At 36.5% G+C, this 15,000-nt stretch overlaps 1 protein-coding gene across 2 annotated transcripts in view; it reads left to right on the forward strand.

The window, feature by feature from the left end:
• GOLGA4 (golgin A4) overlaps window positions 1-13,240 on the forward strand; it is a 119,677-nt gene extending 106,437 nt beyond the window's left edge. Inside the window, exons 23-25 of one of the 2 annotated variants that reach the window (XM_017866586.1) lie at window positions 1,574-1,660; window positions 7,977-8,039; window positions 12,570-13,240. In XM_017866586.1, the coding sequence (XP_017722075.1) occupies window positions 1,574-1,660; window positions 7,977-8,006 (117 nt within the window). In that variant the 3' untranslated portion in view covers window positions 8,007-8,039; window positions 12,570-13,240. The remainder of the gene's footprint in view (window positions 1-1,573; window positions 1,661-7,976; window positions 8,040-12,569) is intronic. The other variant, XM_017866582.1, reaches the window with a different exon arrangement.
• The last annotated feature ends 1,760 nt before the right edge of the window (window positions 13,241-15,000 follow it).

Below are 15,000 nucleotides of genomic sequence, written 5' to 3' on the forward strand. Positions count from 1 at the left end.
TATTATTGTTGTTGTTGTTGTGTTTTTTAAGACAGGGTCTTACTCTATCACCTGAGTGACAGTGGTGCAATCATAGTTCACTGCAACCTCAAATTCCTGGGCTCAAGCAATTCTCCCACCTCTCCCAAGTAGCTAGTAATACAGACATGAGCCGTAACACCTGACTAATTGTTAAAATTTTTTGTAGAGATAGCCATAAATAAAATAGCCATAATTCTGGCTAATTTAAAAAAATTTTTTGTAGAGATGGGAGTCTCACTATGTTGCCCAGGCTAATCACAAACTTCAGGCCTCAAGCGATCCTCCCACTTCAGTCTCCCAAAGTGTTGAGATTACATTTGTTAGCCACCATACCCGACTAAACTTTTTTTTATTACCAAAATGGGAGAAGACGAAAGACAAAAGGAAGATGAGGTCTGAAACTAAAATCTTGCCATGTGTGGGATTTGTGAGGAATAGTATTAGTTGATCTGTTAGTAGAAATAAATATTAGAAATATGTAAAGTGTCTTGCCTAGACTTAGTATATAATAAGAACTTTAAAAAAGTTAGTTCCTTTCCTTCCTGGAAATAATTATGGTACTTTTTTTCCTAATGACATGAGTCTCCAAAATTTTTGGTTAACTATATTATCTTTTCCTTAATGACCTTCCCCAGATCACTTCCACCCTTCCCCCTTCCCACATACGCAAAGTCTGTGTAACTAAGATCAAGGAATGTTAGAGTCAGTTTTCTGGGCTACCCTTCCATCTGCTGTAGGAATCTTTAGGAGAATACTACCACCTGATTTTGTATGTAAGCACTGAAGTTGTTATCCTACTTATTTCATAAGTGGTATCTTCTTTCCTCTCTGTCTCCCTCAAAACTTCTCATCTTGATACAAAATAGGGAGTTTCAACCTTTGAGGAGAATTTTCCAGGAGCTTATGGGTGACAGTCTGACTTACGGTATATTTATTTAGATCTGCACAATTTATAATCTTGTTTTGCAAGCCGCCATGTGTAATGTTTTGATTCATCATGTTTTCTACCAAATAAAACATCTTGTGTTTATTTAAAATGTAATTTGTATTTCTATTAGGTTGATGTGCTGCATGTCTTGAAAAATACCTACTGAGCATGTTCATGTTCATGCAGTAGCCGTGTTTATGAGATATATGATGTGATTTAGTTAAAGCTGAACATGGGGGTATTTGAAATCTGATTATTTAGAGCATATGTTTTGGCAATACATCACTTACCAGATAGATTTCTGCAAATAAGAAGCCTTTTAAAATGAATGTATAATAAAGTTTTATTTTAATAAAGGGGCCAAGAGCATTAGAATTTTATATAGCTTCATGCTATTATAAATGCATCTTGTTAAAATAATATAAATCTAGACATTGTAAGGAGTCCTTTTAAATTGAAATTCTAGTGTTGTTATTTCCTTGACTAATACCTTCACATCATACTTCTTTGTTCGTGGCTTTCATTGAGAGCACTTAAGAATCCCACCAGCAGAACATGTCAGAATGGGTTGAGACTTTAAGTGCTTCACTGTCTGTTAGTGATCATCTCTTGCTTTTCTTATAGACCATGGCAAAAGTTATAACCACTGTACTGAAGTTCCCTGATGATCAGACCCAGAAAATTTTGGAAAGAGAAGATGCTCGGCTAATGGTAAGTTCTAGAAGTAGGCTCTAGATAGAAGAAGATGATATCCCATCTGTTTATATTCTGTCTCATTTATAAGGACTTTTGAGTTGGTAAAATAAATTTTAAGGTTTCAAATCTTTATTATATCACAGCCTGAAAAATGAGAGGGAATTTACACTAAGACATTTAACCAAGGGTAAATGTGAATGGATGCCCTCAAGGGAAGGAACAGTCTAATTTAATACCATATAAGAGGTTGACACCCATATATGCTATATGGGATTTCCAGAACTTGGGCTGTTTTTGGAAAGGATGGAAAAGACATTTGTTCGGGTATATCCAGTAATAATTTTTTAAACCAAATTATATCATGATGTTAGATGTTTTATATATTATAGTTCTTTATTTCATTCCAATTGATTTCCAAATACATTAATTCTGGGTGAAAGAATTTAAGCATTCTTGAGCTTTTGATACCTTACGGGGGAAATCAGACAAACAACTGAATTATTTTTAAAAACATAGTGTGAAGTCAGCTGTAATTGAAAAATGAAAGAAACACACACTGTGTAAATTATACAAAATTCTCCATGCCACAGTTAGTTTTGCCCTGGGCCAGTAATTTAATAATATTCATTCTAGGCAGAGTGTAAAACTTGAAAAATTTGGGTCCTGCATTCAGCTCTCTTTTTCTGCTTCCTTTCCTTGTCTTAATAGTAGCCTGCAGAGCCCTCCGTGAATACCCTCCTCCTCCCAATCTCTTAACCTATTTCATCATACCAGTGCTGGTTTTCTTCTCTCTCTCTCCTCACTAAAGCAAGCCAACATCTTTTCCTTAATGGTGGGTTAGCGTGTGTCTGAGCATCTCCAATAAAGAGCATAAGTCAGTAAGTCCCAAAGCATCTCATCATATCCCAACATATTATTTTCTTACAAAAGTTCTTGATTCTCTTGAACCCAAATCTCCTTCTCTACATGATCACCTATTTGTTCTGGTTCTAACTCATAGAACTCAACCAAAAATCTGGGGATGACCTAGATGGAGGGGCTTTCCCCCTTCCGGCTAAATAATACCTCTTGCACTTACAGCCTTTTATAAAGTTCCTCTGACCCTCTGCACAAGGTCAGCCCTGAAGGGACCCCAATGTCTCAGGCACATTCTGACCACTTCTTGGTCTCCTCTAAGCTCATCCTAGCATTCCCTGACCTTTGTCCCAGTGCTTCATTGTATATTGTATTGTATTATATACTTAATTGCCTGTTTGCAGAGGTAATTGCTAATATTTTGGTTAGCATTTAATTGTTTTTTGTAAAAATCCCTCCTCCGCCACTCCCTGGCATTTCGTAGCCTGAAAAGCATTGCTCTAGTTATTTCTGGTTATAAATATTTTTGATAAAGAAGTATGTCACTATAATGTATACCATTCATCAATAGAGAGAATGTTATTTTAAATTATAATGAACATCTAATTCTACAAGTGTGAAATTTTGTATCCATGAGTAGAAATTTTTCCTTTACTGGGTAAAATAGCTATCTTTGTGAAGATAAAAATTTCTAATACAGTTTGAGCCTGTTGACATAATTTTGTCATTATGGTCCAGTTTAAGAAAATAATTTTAAATGATACAAAAGGGCTTTTATATAGTTATCTGTATTCATTCTTCCATAGCTGCTTTATCAACTTGATGTTGGAATATGGCAGACTTTACTTTTACTGCATTTTCTCAGGATTTGCTGTATAGTGTAGACTCATCTTAAGTCACTGCTGTAGCAAATGTGGTAGGAAACATTCCCCTTCATTCCATATACATATGCAGTCTTTGGTTGATTTGCTTTGATGAAAAACAAATCAAATTGGTAAATGTAGGTAGTGAATCCATAAAACTCTTTTAAAGCAGACAAAAAAGTTTCTTTTGTTAAGTTTAACTTTAAAAAAGTCTTTGAAAACAGACTGTTTTCTTCCTGAATACAGTGGTATTCATTCTAGGTAGGGATGAAATGGTGGCTGACTTATCCTTCATGAAAGAATCTTCCTTTATCCCAGAGGTTGACCTGCCCAGAAAGAATGTTCTACTTTTCTACTACTCCTTTAAGCAGGTCTCATCCATCATTATCTCTTGCTTAATGAATAAGTTCAGTCAATAGTCGTCTACTCTTCTAGTTGTTACGGGAAATATAGGAAAATAGAAGATATGGAAGACATTGGTTGTTGACCTTGTGGAACTTTTCATTTTAGGGGGAAGGGGTAATATCCATTCATACATGAATAAAAAGATATGCTTAAGTAATATTATTCAAATAATAAAGATGCTTAGGAAATAAGAAATTTTATGATGAACATGAAATGAGGAAGGCCCCAAAATATGAGATGACATGAATTAATCAATTTGAGCCAACTTTTGTCAGTTTAAGGAGATTCTTGATACTTGATAATGTGACTCATGATTGTTTCACGAGTATAAGAAAGTTGAAGCAAGAGTTACCTTTGTCAGAGATTGCCATCATTCATAAAATGAGCGATAAGAATCACTGTCTTTGAACAAGTCTCTTGAAGAAATTTCAGCTAATTTCATACCTCTCATTGAGCTGTAGCTCATTAGAACAAAACACAGGTATGAAAATGACTTTTCTGGCCGGGCGCGGTGGCTCAAGCCTGTAATCCCAGCACTTTGGGAGGCCGAGACGGGCGGATCACGAGGTCAGGAGATCGAGACCATCCTGGCTAACACGGTGAAACCCCGTCTCTACTAAAAATACAAAAAACTAGCCGGGCGAGGTGGCGGGAGGCTGAGGCAGGAGAATGGCGTAAACCCGGGAGGCGGAGCTTGTAGTGAGCTGAGATCTGGCCACTTCAGTCCAGCCTGGGCGACAGAGCGAGACTCCGTCTCAAAAAAAAAAGAAAATGACTTTTCTTTTTCCAATAGAAAGTGCACATGATGAAGTGTATAGAAAACAAAACTGTAGGAGTTTATTAATCATTTTTAAATGATTTAATCACATTAATTTTAAATATATACATCAAAATGGATCTTTTCTGTAAGTTTTTGTAACTGTGCAGCTATGGTTTCACTTCTGTTAAAATCAGCAACCCTAAGTGTTTTGTTATTTTTGCCTAAGGGCTGAAAAGGTGGTATAAGAAAACCAAAACAAACCTAAAACATGTTGCCAAGCTACCCCCTCTGTCAAATTAATATTTGGGATGCTTACAAGAGTGTGGATCGTACTTCTTGTTGACAGTGTACAGCCCATGTTAGTTTTTACATTATTTATCGGCTATTATCAGAGGAATACATTCTAAAACTTTGCTTTTGACCATGACAATTATACATTTACTTTGTAGCACTAATCAAAAATTTTCTATGACTGCTGCTGAGGTACTTTTCAGTATATCTTATCTTTACTATACTTTGCTTTCTTCAGTGAGTTTTATACTCTTTATGTAAAAAACCTCATTAGAGGATACAAGTTATTACTATTTTCAGAGTTTAACCTAATCTCGAGTAGATTTTATAGATGAGAAATCACTATGTGTTAAGTAAGGTTAAATTATAGAGCATAATTACAGTCTGGTTTATTTGAGGATCTTGGTGTATAGGGAAGGAATCTTAGTCCTTTGTTGACTTGCTATGGAAACTCAGGCAATTCTCAGAGTCTCTTTTCTTCACAAGACTAACATAATCTTGTTAGGATTGTCGGGGTACCAGAGTACAGTTGTCTGCGCTGAGTGATAATGTAGGGATGGTGATGATGATTATTTAGCCTCCTTATAGCAATGTGTAGAACTAATCTTTTCTGGAAAAAGAGACTGGAAAGGTAAACAAATCATTTATGTGTATAATAAAAACCATTAAAGACATCAGTAGGAGAGTCAAGTCACAGGATGACACCAGCCCACAAAATGCCCCCATCTCCAGCTTCAGTACCTTAGAGTGCCAGGCACATGCGATATTGCTGGGTTGAAAGCCTAGATCTCAACAGCTTGATTGCTGTATGACTTAGAGCAAACCGTTTTCATATTTTTGACCCTCATTGGTAAAATGAGATTGTTGGATTATACTATCTCTAGGGTTTCTTTCCCCATAAAGTATAAAATTTTGTTTTAGATTTGTTTCAAGTAGGAAAAAGAATTGCCTCTAAACAGCAGGCAGAAGTTAAAACAAAATGCACATACCAAATGCACGTATCTCTGTTTTTCCTAGAACAGCCTGTTTTCCTTCCTCTCAATTTTTAGTTTACTATACCTTGCTATTTCATTTTGTGATGGTTTAGGTAGCTTAGATGGCCAGAGTAGACTGGATATTTGAGTACCACAGTATGGGTAAGAGTGAATACAGAAGTCCTTGGCTTGTCTAATTGTTTGTGTTTTTATTGAATAAAACTGCCCTAGAAGTACACTCTAATTTTTTTTAAAGGAGAATGTTGTTACATTCTTTAAGATAATTTCATTAGGAAAGTTTATTGTAATTGGGTAACAAGTCATCTCAGAATTGAGAGAGTCCTTTGTTATATGGAAACCCCTCTTTAAAAGTTTTCTTAGACACTTTTCTCTTTAGAGCGCTAGCAAAATCTAATGACATAAACTGACACCACTGTTTTCTTGATGACTCCATTAAAGAAAATTTCTCTTCTTTGATGGAGAAGGTTGGCTTGTTTGTGTTCTCTGTCCATTCTAGTCATGTATTTCAATTGCTCTTTTGTTGACTCTCCTTCAGCTTTGCTTTCACACTGATCCTTGGTGTTGTATATAGTTCTTCATCATTCCTTGCCCTGGACCAGTCTTGTATTCTGTTAATGTCTCATTTTCTTCCTTTGTTGGAATTTTCAAAATTCCCCCCGAATTAATAAAATCATCAGAACTTTTCAGCATTGCTAGGTAGAGAAGTTTTCCATTCCTACACGAGGTTTACCCTTTCCCTTTGCATGGGCTCAGAAGATGCATGCAAGGTGGGTTCAGGAAACACGTACAAATAAAACTGACACATTGTAGAAAATATTGCACATGTCAAATACATATTTGTTTTCTTGAGAGTGGTTTTTATTCTGGTATTGGTAGAATAAGGTAATATGTGATCATTGGAAAAAACATTGTAAGCCAGAAACATAGAAAGGGAGTCCCTCATGATCTTCAGCCTCCAAACTACTTCTGCTGTGCCAGTATCATCTCTGTGAACAGTTTGGGGAATATCTCCATGTTTTCTAAGCCATATAATTACATATTTATAGTTATTCCTTTATCACTTATTTTATAAAAATTAGAGTATGCAGTGGCTTGCTTTTTTCACTTAATATATTTTTATATTATTCTACCTATTACAAATTGTTCTCGTTCTTTTCAGTGGCTGATTGTACGATTATATGGATGTCCTACAGTTTAGTTCACCAGTTTCCTGCTCATTCCATTTACTTATTTTGTTTTCAAGATTTTCAGTACTTAACAAGCATAGACATAGGGAATATCCATGTACATGGATTTTGTATATTTCTGCCAGATTGGATATATTAACCTCATTGTGTTGTGTGTGTTGTACATATTATTTTCTAGCTTATCTTTTGGTTTTGCTGCTTTTTACTAACTTTAAATATGAAAAATAAATAAAATGGGGTTTCTGAGGTTGGCCACACTGTCCAAGAATAGACTTAGATTTTATAAACAATCTTTGTTTTTAATGCTGCCATTTTAAATCACCGTGAAGGTAATTAATGATTTTGGACTATGACCATCTTACAGTGGGGCATAGAATTTATTTAAGGTTTGTCACAGTAAAAACTATATTTGAGATTGAATTTCCTTAAATTGAAATTTCGGTTTGGGTCACTATTCCTGAAACCATTTCTGATACATTGTTGAATTACAAGATAGTTATTCAGTGATAAAATTGACGTATGTTAGGAATGAGAATTCAACATCGAGACACATGACTCTTCAAATTCATCATCATTTTCCCGAAAACTTTTTAGGGTAAATTGGGATTATGCAAATCAAATTTTAATGTGTACTTTCATGGAATTATGAAAGATCCTTTTGTAAAGCAAATAATTGCCCCATAATTTAACTGGTAAATATGTAGTTAAAATATGCAGTACACCTTTCATTATGTTAAGTCTTTAAATGAAAGTTGCATGTAAAATCTCAGCGACATAATATTTTATTTACCTAGGATATGGGGGGAGGTATTATAGATTCCTTATTCCTTGCCTGTGCACCCTCGATTTGGGGAGATTTGAGAAAAATTTAAGTGTAGTCTGTAATCCTGTGAACTTCATATACACATATAATCTATGTGTTATATTAAGTCTTAAAACTAACCCAATAAGCTTTTTTTCTTCCTGGCTTTGTAGTTTACTTCACCTCGCAGTGGTATCTTCTGAGTAAACCATCAGTCTGTGCTTAGTTAGCATGTGGTGAGTGAAGAACAATGTCTTTTGTCTTTTGTGCAAAAATCAAATGTGTTGCATGATACTAACCATTTTGCTGGAATTCTTTTGCTCTCGTTTAATGAACATATGGTTATGCTATGGGTTAATACAAGTATTTTCTGTTCATTCTGTTATATGGATCAATAATAGTTAAAAATTATTACCACCAGTAAGAGTTACATAATTTTAGGAAATTTCATTTCTTTAAAGAGTAAATGAAAGTTTGAAAATTGCTCTCTGAAGTTTTGTTAAATAATCCAAAAAAGTATTTATGTAACTTATTTTCCCTTTTGTTTTTAATTTTCCAAGAATGATCTTTGAAATTATGATTGTGAGAGAGAAGTGAAAATCATTTTCTAGATAAAAGTGAAGTGGTATATTTCGTGAGAATTAATCCTACTAGCCTAAGTAGAGTCAAGGCTAGTCAGAAATAATGAAAACTAGTAAGATTGATTTTAAAGTATAGCTGTATTACTTCCTGGGATCAGACAGTTTAACACAAGACAACACATTTGTCCTGAGGAGAGACCCTTAGGCAGCTTACTTTAATTGTACCTGATTCTTTCTGATTCACATATTACAGTGAAATGGAGGCATACAAAATGTTTCAACGCAGTTGACTGTCTTCATCATTTAAACCCTCTCCCCTCATCTCTACATATTTTTCATGCTGTTAGGTTGATTTAGTACCCCCTAAAAATGTAGCATACATCTTTACCTCAGCCTTTGCTAGAATTTTCACAAAACCAAAACAGATCACAATTAATAGGGCTTCACTACAGTTAAATACTCTCAGTGATTGTTAATATCCAGCTAATAATACTATCAGGGTTTAAAATGGCAAGATACAACATTTCTCCGTTCTTTTAAGCTTTTACCTTTTTTTTCTTTTTCTTTCTTTCTTTTTTTTTTTTTTAAATAAGGAGAGCCTTTATTACCTTTATTATCCTTTTTTAATAAGGAGTGCAGTAGTGTGATCATAGTTCACTGCTGCTTCAGCTCCTGGACTCAAGGGATCCTGCCACCTCAGCCTCCCAAGTAATCAGGACTACAAGTCGCCTGTCGATTTTTTTTTTTATTTTGTAGTGATGGGGTCTCACCATCTTGCCTAGGCTGGTCTCGAACTCCTGGGCTCAAGTGATCTTCCTACCTCGGGCTCAAGTGATCTTCCTACCTCAGCTTCTAAGCTTTTATTTTTTTTTTTTGAGACAGAGTCTTGCTCTGTCACCCAGGCTGGAGTGCAGTGGCGCAATCTTGACTCACTGCAAGCTCCACCTCCTGGGTTCACGCCATTCTCCTCCCTCAGCCTACCCAGTAGCTGGGACTACAGGCACCCGCCACAACACCCAGCTAAGTTTTTGTATTTTAGTAGAGACAAGGTTTCACTGTCTTAGCCAGGATGGTCTTGATCTCCTGACCTCATGATCCGCCTGCCTTGGCCTCCCAAAGTGCTGGGATTATAGACATGAGCCATTGCGCCTGACCTTCTAAGCGTTTATCTTTAAAAATCTTCTGTGCCTACATTTGAGCCTCCTTTTGATTTTAATATATGTTATTTGGTTTGCCTTAGTGATTACCCAGAACTGTCTATTTTTGTCATCCACATTACAGTGGCTGGCAGTACAGTGCATGGTTTTGTTAGGTTACTTTGATAATAAATGTGAACATTGAAAAACTGTAAATTCTATAGCTAACCCATTAAATCTTAATGTTTTCCTTTTAAAAAGAATATTATAAATATTGCATTGCACTTGTTATATTATTGCAACCAAGTATCGATTATCACAGGAAATATATATTGTGCAGCATTTCTATTGACTGTCTCAACTTTTAGTTTGAAACATTTCAGACATAAGATTTGCAAAAATAGTACAGTGAACACCCATATACCCTTCACCTAGTAATGTTTGGCCAGATTTTCTCACTTGTTCTCACTCTTGTTCTCTCTCCATATATATTATTCCCCATTTGTAAAATTTGGCAATTATTTACCGACATGCTTGCAAGCATTTGACAATTGTAAACATATACTAAGTACTTTAGCATGTATCTTTAAAAACAAGGACATTTTCCTACATACAGTACAGTTATTACACTTAGGAAGTTTAATATTGGCTAATACTAATATATAGTACATAATACTCAGTTTTTTCCAGTTTTCCAAATAATGTCTCCCATAATTTTTTAGAATCCAGGATCTACTCAAGAGATTTCACATTGCATTTAGTGGTCATATTTTCCTAGTCTTTTTTAAACTAGAAAACTTCTCCTAGCTTTTTTGTCTTTCATGATGCAGCATTGTTGAACTGATCTTGAATTTTGTTTCCCACAACAGATGAAGCTAAGGTTTCAAAATAATAACTGACAAAGGAATTTACATATAACAGAAGATCTTGTTGATGTCTTCTTTAGGTTCCTAGGACCAACATGATTGTTGAACTAGTTTTATAAATAATATGCTATTAGTATACATTATGAGTGGTGAATCATATTGTTCATTTACAAATTGAGAAGACTAAACCTTCCCCTATCCACTTATATATATGGAAAGTTTGCCTCTATTAATCTTACTTGGTAATTTATTTTTATGGGATTTTAAACTCATACCTCGATGTGACTACTGGTTTTAGCATTTTCTTTTTCTTCCTTTTCTTTTCTTTTTTTTTTTTTCTTTTTTTTGACACGGAGTTTCATTCTTGTTGCCCAGGCTAGGGTGCAATGGCGCAATCTGGGCTCACTGCAACCTCTGCCTCTTGGATTCAAGTGATTCTCCTGCCTCAGCCTCCTGAGTAGCTAGGGTTACAGGCGCCCGCCAACATGCCCAGCTTACTTTTTGTGTTTTTAGTAGAGACAGGATTTCACCATGTTGGCCAGGCTGATCTTGAACTCCTGACCTCAGGTGATCCACCTGCCTCGGCTTCCCATAGTGCTGGAATTACAGGGGTGAGCCACTACTCTTGGCCAGCATTTTCATTTGAGAAACATTATGAGAAAGACTTTGGCTTTGTCATAGATTTTTTTTTCCCCCGCAGCATGGTCATACCAGGCTAGAGTGCAGTGGCGTGAACACAGTTCACTGCAGCCTTGACCTCCTGGGCTAAAGGAATCCTCCCGCCTCAGCCTTCTGAGTACCTGGGACCACAGGCACATGCCACCACACCTAGCTATTTAAAAAAAAAAAAAATTTGTAGATAACAGGGTCTTGCCATGTTGCTTAGGCTGGTCTTGAACTCCTGGGCTCAAGCAGTCCTCCGATCTTGATCTCCCAAAAGTGCTGGGATTATAGGCATAAGCCCAGCCAGCATTTCTAATTAATTTATTTTTTGAGACAAGGTCTCGCTGTGTTGCCCAGCCTGGAGTGCAGTGGTACAGTCACAGCTCACTGCAGCCTTGACTTCCCAGGCTCAAGTGATCCTCCTGCCTCAGCCTCCTGAGTAGCTGGGACTATAGGCACACACCATCATACCTGCCTAATTTTTTCTATTTTTTGTAGTGATGGGATCTCACTATGTTGCCCTGGCTATTTTTAATTTTTAAATTAAATTTCTTAATTCCAGATGATACATAAATTTTCACACCAAAATGCTGTTTGTCTTTTGCTATTATGTCGTGCTGGGAGAATTGCAATATGTAGAATAATCAGCATACTGGATAAGAGGAAAGAGCTCTTTCTCATCTTTATTTATTTATTTATTTATTTTTTGAGGCAGTCTCGCTCTGTTGCCCAGGCTGGAGAGCGATGGTGTGATCTCGGCTTACTGCAGCCTCCACCTCCTGGGTTCTTGAACCCAGCCTCCCAAGTAGGAGGCTACTGCCTCAGCCTCCCAAGTAGCTGAGAATACAAGCATCACCACACCTGGCTAATATTTTTGTATTTTTAGTAGAGACAGGGTTTTGCTGTGTTGGCCAGACTGGTCTCAAACTCCTGGCCTCAAGTGATCTGCCCCCCTTGGCCTCCCAAAGTGCTAGGATTACAGGCATGAGCCACCATGTCCAACCTGTCATCTTTAATTCCAGTCCAATATTTGTGAGATTCAGCCAAGTCAGCGTGTTTACTCCTGGGTTACTGTATAAACTGGTAGCATTCAGTATGTGGTGAATGGTTGCAGTTCCAGATTTCACTTAGAAATGTCATTTTCCAGGATTGCTGGCTATAGGTTGGTTTACATAATTGCAAGAATGTTAATTTTTAGAAGATACCTTTAAGATTTAGTCTTTAAACAATTTCTACTTTTTTGTTTGTTTGTTTTAAAGAATGGGGTCTTGCTGTGTTGACCAGGCTGGTCTCGAACTCCTGGTGTCAAGTGATTCTCCCATCTTGGCCTCTCAAAGTGCTGGGGTTACAGTCATGAGCCACCACACCTAGCCTTATTTCTCCTTCCTTACTGCAGTCTCTAGACCATGGAATAGCATTTTATTTCAAACTTGAAAAAGCAAATCTCCCAAAAAGTCAACCTAAATGTTTTGGGGTTTTTTCCCCCCTTTCTTTATTCTCTTTTCCTTTTTCTTTTCCAGTCATGGCTCCGATCTTCATCTTGAAGAAGAGTGACATTGGGCGACTGCTGCTTGGAAAATTGTCCACACTTGCTACTCTTTGAGAATGAAGTTGTCATTCAGGGCCTCTCATGTAGCCAAAAGACCAAGAAAAATCTGGCCCACAGATATGTTGCAGACTGCCTTTAAAATAGATTTTATCAGTGGAGAAATGGTGATAGTTTTTTCTTCAGTTTTCTCTTGGGAAGAGTTTTATGTTGTTTAAAAAATATTTTGAATGACTTAACCTGCTTTATGGGCTTACATAATATTCCTTTCATCCATTCTTTTAAAGAACGGCTTACCTTTCCTATTTATTTTAGGGTGATTTTTTAAAAGACTTGTGCAATACATTTTGAGGTGAAACTTAGTGGATTTTTTCTGATAAATTAGAGCATTTAATTGACTATTTTATTCAGGTTGATCTGTTGAATATTTGCTAAAGACCAGTTCTTTAAGCTAAGACATGTAATAAATCCCAAATGGCAGTACCTCATTGTTTACTTAGCTTTTGTACTTATATTTTTCAGAGGAAAAAAACACTACTGTAAATTGTGAATAGCCAATACATAACTGTATTGTATGCAGATCTGTGATTGTTGGCAGTGTCATCTCTGAGAAACAGATAAATAAAGTTTATTTACTATATAACATTTGTTTATTGTACTTCTTCCTCAGTTGAGATCTAGTTTTACAATGGTTAAGAATGCATATTCTATTTGGATGAATATAGTGAGGAATTATTTGTCAATATAACCAAATGCTGAGCATTTGAAAAGAATTTTCGTGTTCAAATTTGGTATGACCAAGTTAGAAGGAGCATGGAAATAATACCCTCATGATGTCTGTTTCAGGATTCTGACAACTTGGAAACGCCTCCTCTCTCTGGAATAGACCATACTTGAATTATTTTTTAACTTACTGAAAGAGAAATTTCTGTACACTGAGAGATGGGTACTGTTCACAGGGCTTCACACACCCTTCATATTCTGGGAAATACAATACTCAATATCTAGGTATTATCCAATCTCTGCCTCAAGGTAGAATCTCAGTTTTCCAGCCAGTCTGGACCTTAGCTCTCCTGATATATGATAGAGTGGGGAGCTCTGGGGGACAGATAAGCGAGGGGTCGGCCCATAACCCGTAGCTGACTCCTTTACTATTCCAGTGAGAGAAGAGGGTCTTCTTAGCACACAACCACCCCGCTCCCCCAGCCTCGGTTTTAAAATCATGGTTTACTTAAATTGGCAAAATTTTGTCCCACCAAAGGGTTTCTGACAACAGATATGACTTCTTATCCTTATCTTTTTCTAGGGTAGAAATGGTGGACTCTCAGTGAAATCCATATGCAACTTTCTCTCTTTAACCCTTGTATAGAGACACACATGTCTAAAAGAGGAAGGATCAAAGAGAGCAGCAAACTTTTTCTATAAAGGCCAGAAAGTACATGTTATAGGCTATATAGTTTCTGTAGCAACCTTTCAACTCTCAACTCTCATTATAGTGCAAAAGCAGCCATAGATAATGCATGAAAGCATAGCTTTGTTCCAACAAAACTTTATAAAAGCAGGTCTCAGGCTGGATTTGACTTGCAGGCTGTAGTGTGCCAACCCCTTAGAAGGCCAACAAGCTGGATTTTAAATATTTATTTAGGGGGCAGGGGTGGTAATCATTTAATATATAGGAGTTGCTCATTTTTCTTCAGTACAGCTATGCAGCCCTTGTTTCAGAAAGGGGTGCAGTAAACTCACTTCACCTTGATTAAGAATAATGGGGACATTCTTTCGATGTTACTTGTTCCAGCGAGCACATAAATCCAGACACAGGTTCAGAAACTAAGGCTCTCTCCAAGACCTCATGACTGCAGCATGCAAAAAGATTGATGCAGTAAATATATTGCCAAAAAATAAGCATTTCACTTTGAAAGGTTTTAGATGTGCAGATATTTAGCAAGAATTTTTCGCAAAAAATTCACTTGAAGTTACTAGAATTCATAGACACTTTGTTCAGGTCAGGTGCATGTACGACCTTGGTCGTAGAACTACCTTAGAACAACCTTAGTGTTGACAATTGTTGAAAATTGTTGAATTAGGTGTTCCTGATTAAAGGAGTGGAACATTATTTCTAATTTTCTGACATATAAGTGTTGACTTTTTTTCTTTGAAAATCCATTGGCCACAAAATCTGTAGAGTAAGTAACACACATAGGCTATTAGAGTGCTCATTCATTTTACCTGCTGAATGCCCAGAAAATGGACATGGCTCAGTTGGAGCTGCCTTATCCTCTGCAGCATACTGGGGCCACAAAGGAATAAGCTAAAATACTGTGCCCAGACTGAATCTTTTCCTTATGTCTGAAAAGCAAACAGGGAAGACTTACTGCCTTTTTTTTTTTTTTTCCTGATTCTGAAAG

This window comes from Rhinopithecus bieti, unplaced genomic scaffold, assembly GCF_001698545.2.
Source record: "Rhinopithecus bieti isolate Rb0 unplaced genomic scaffold, ASM169854v2 scaffold_2432, whole genome shotgun sequence".
Classification (NCBI taxonomy): Eukaryota; Metazoa; Chordata; class Mammalia; order Primates; family Cercopithecidae; genus Rhinopithecus; species Rhinopithecus bieti.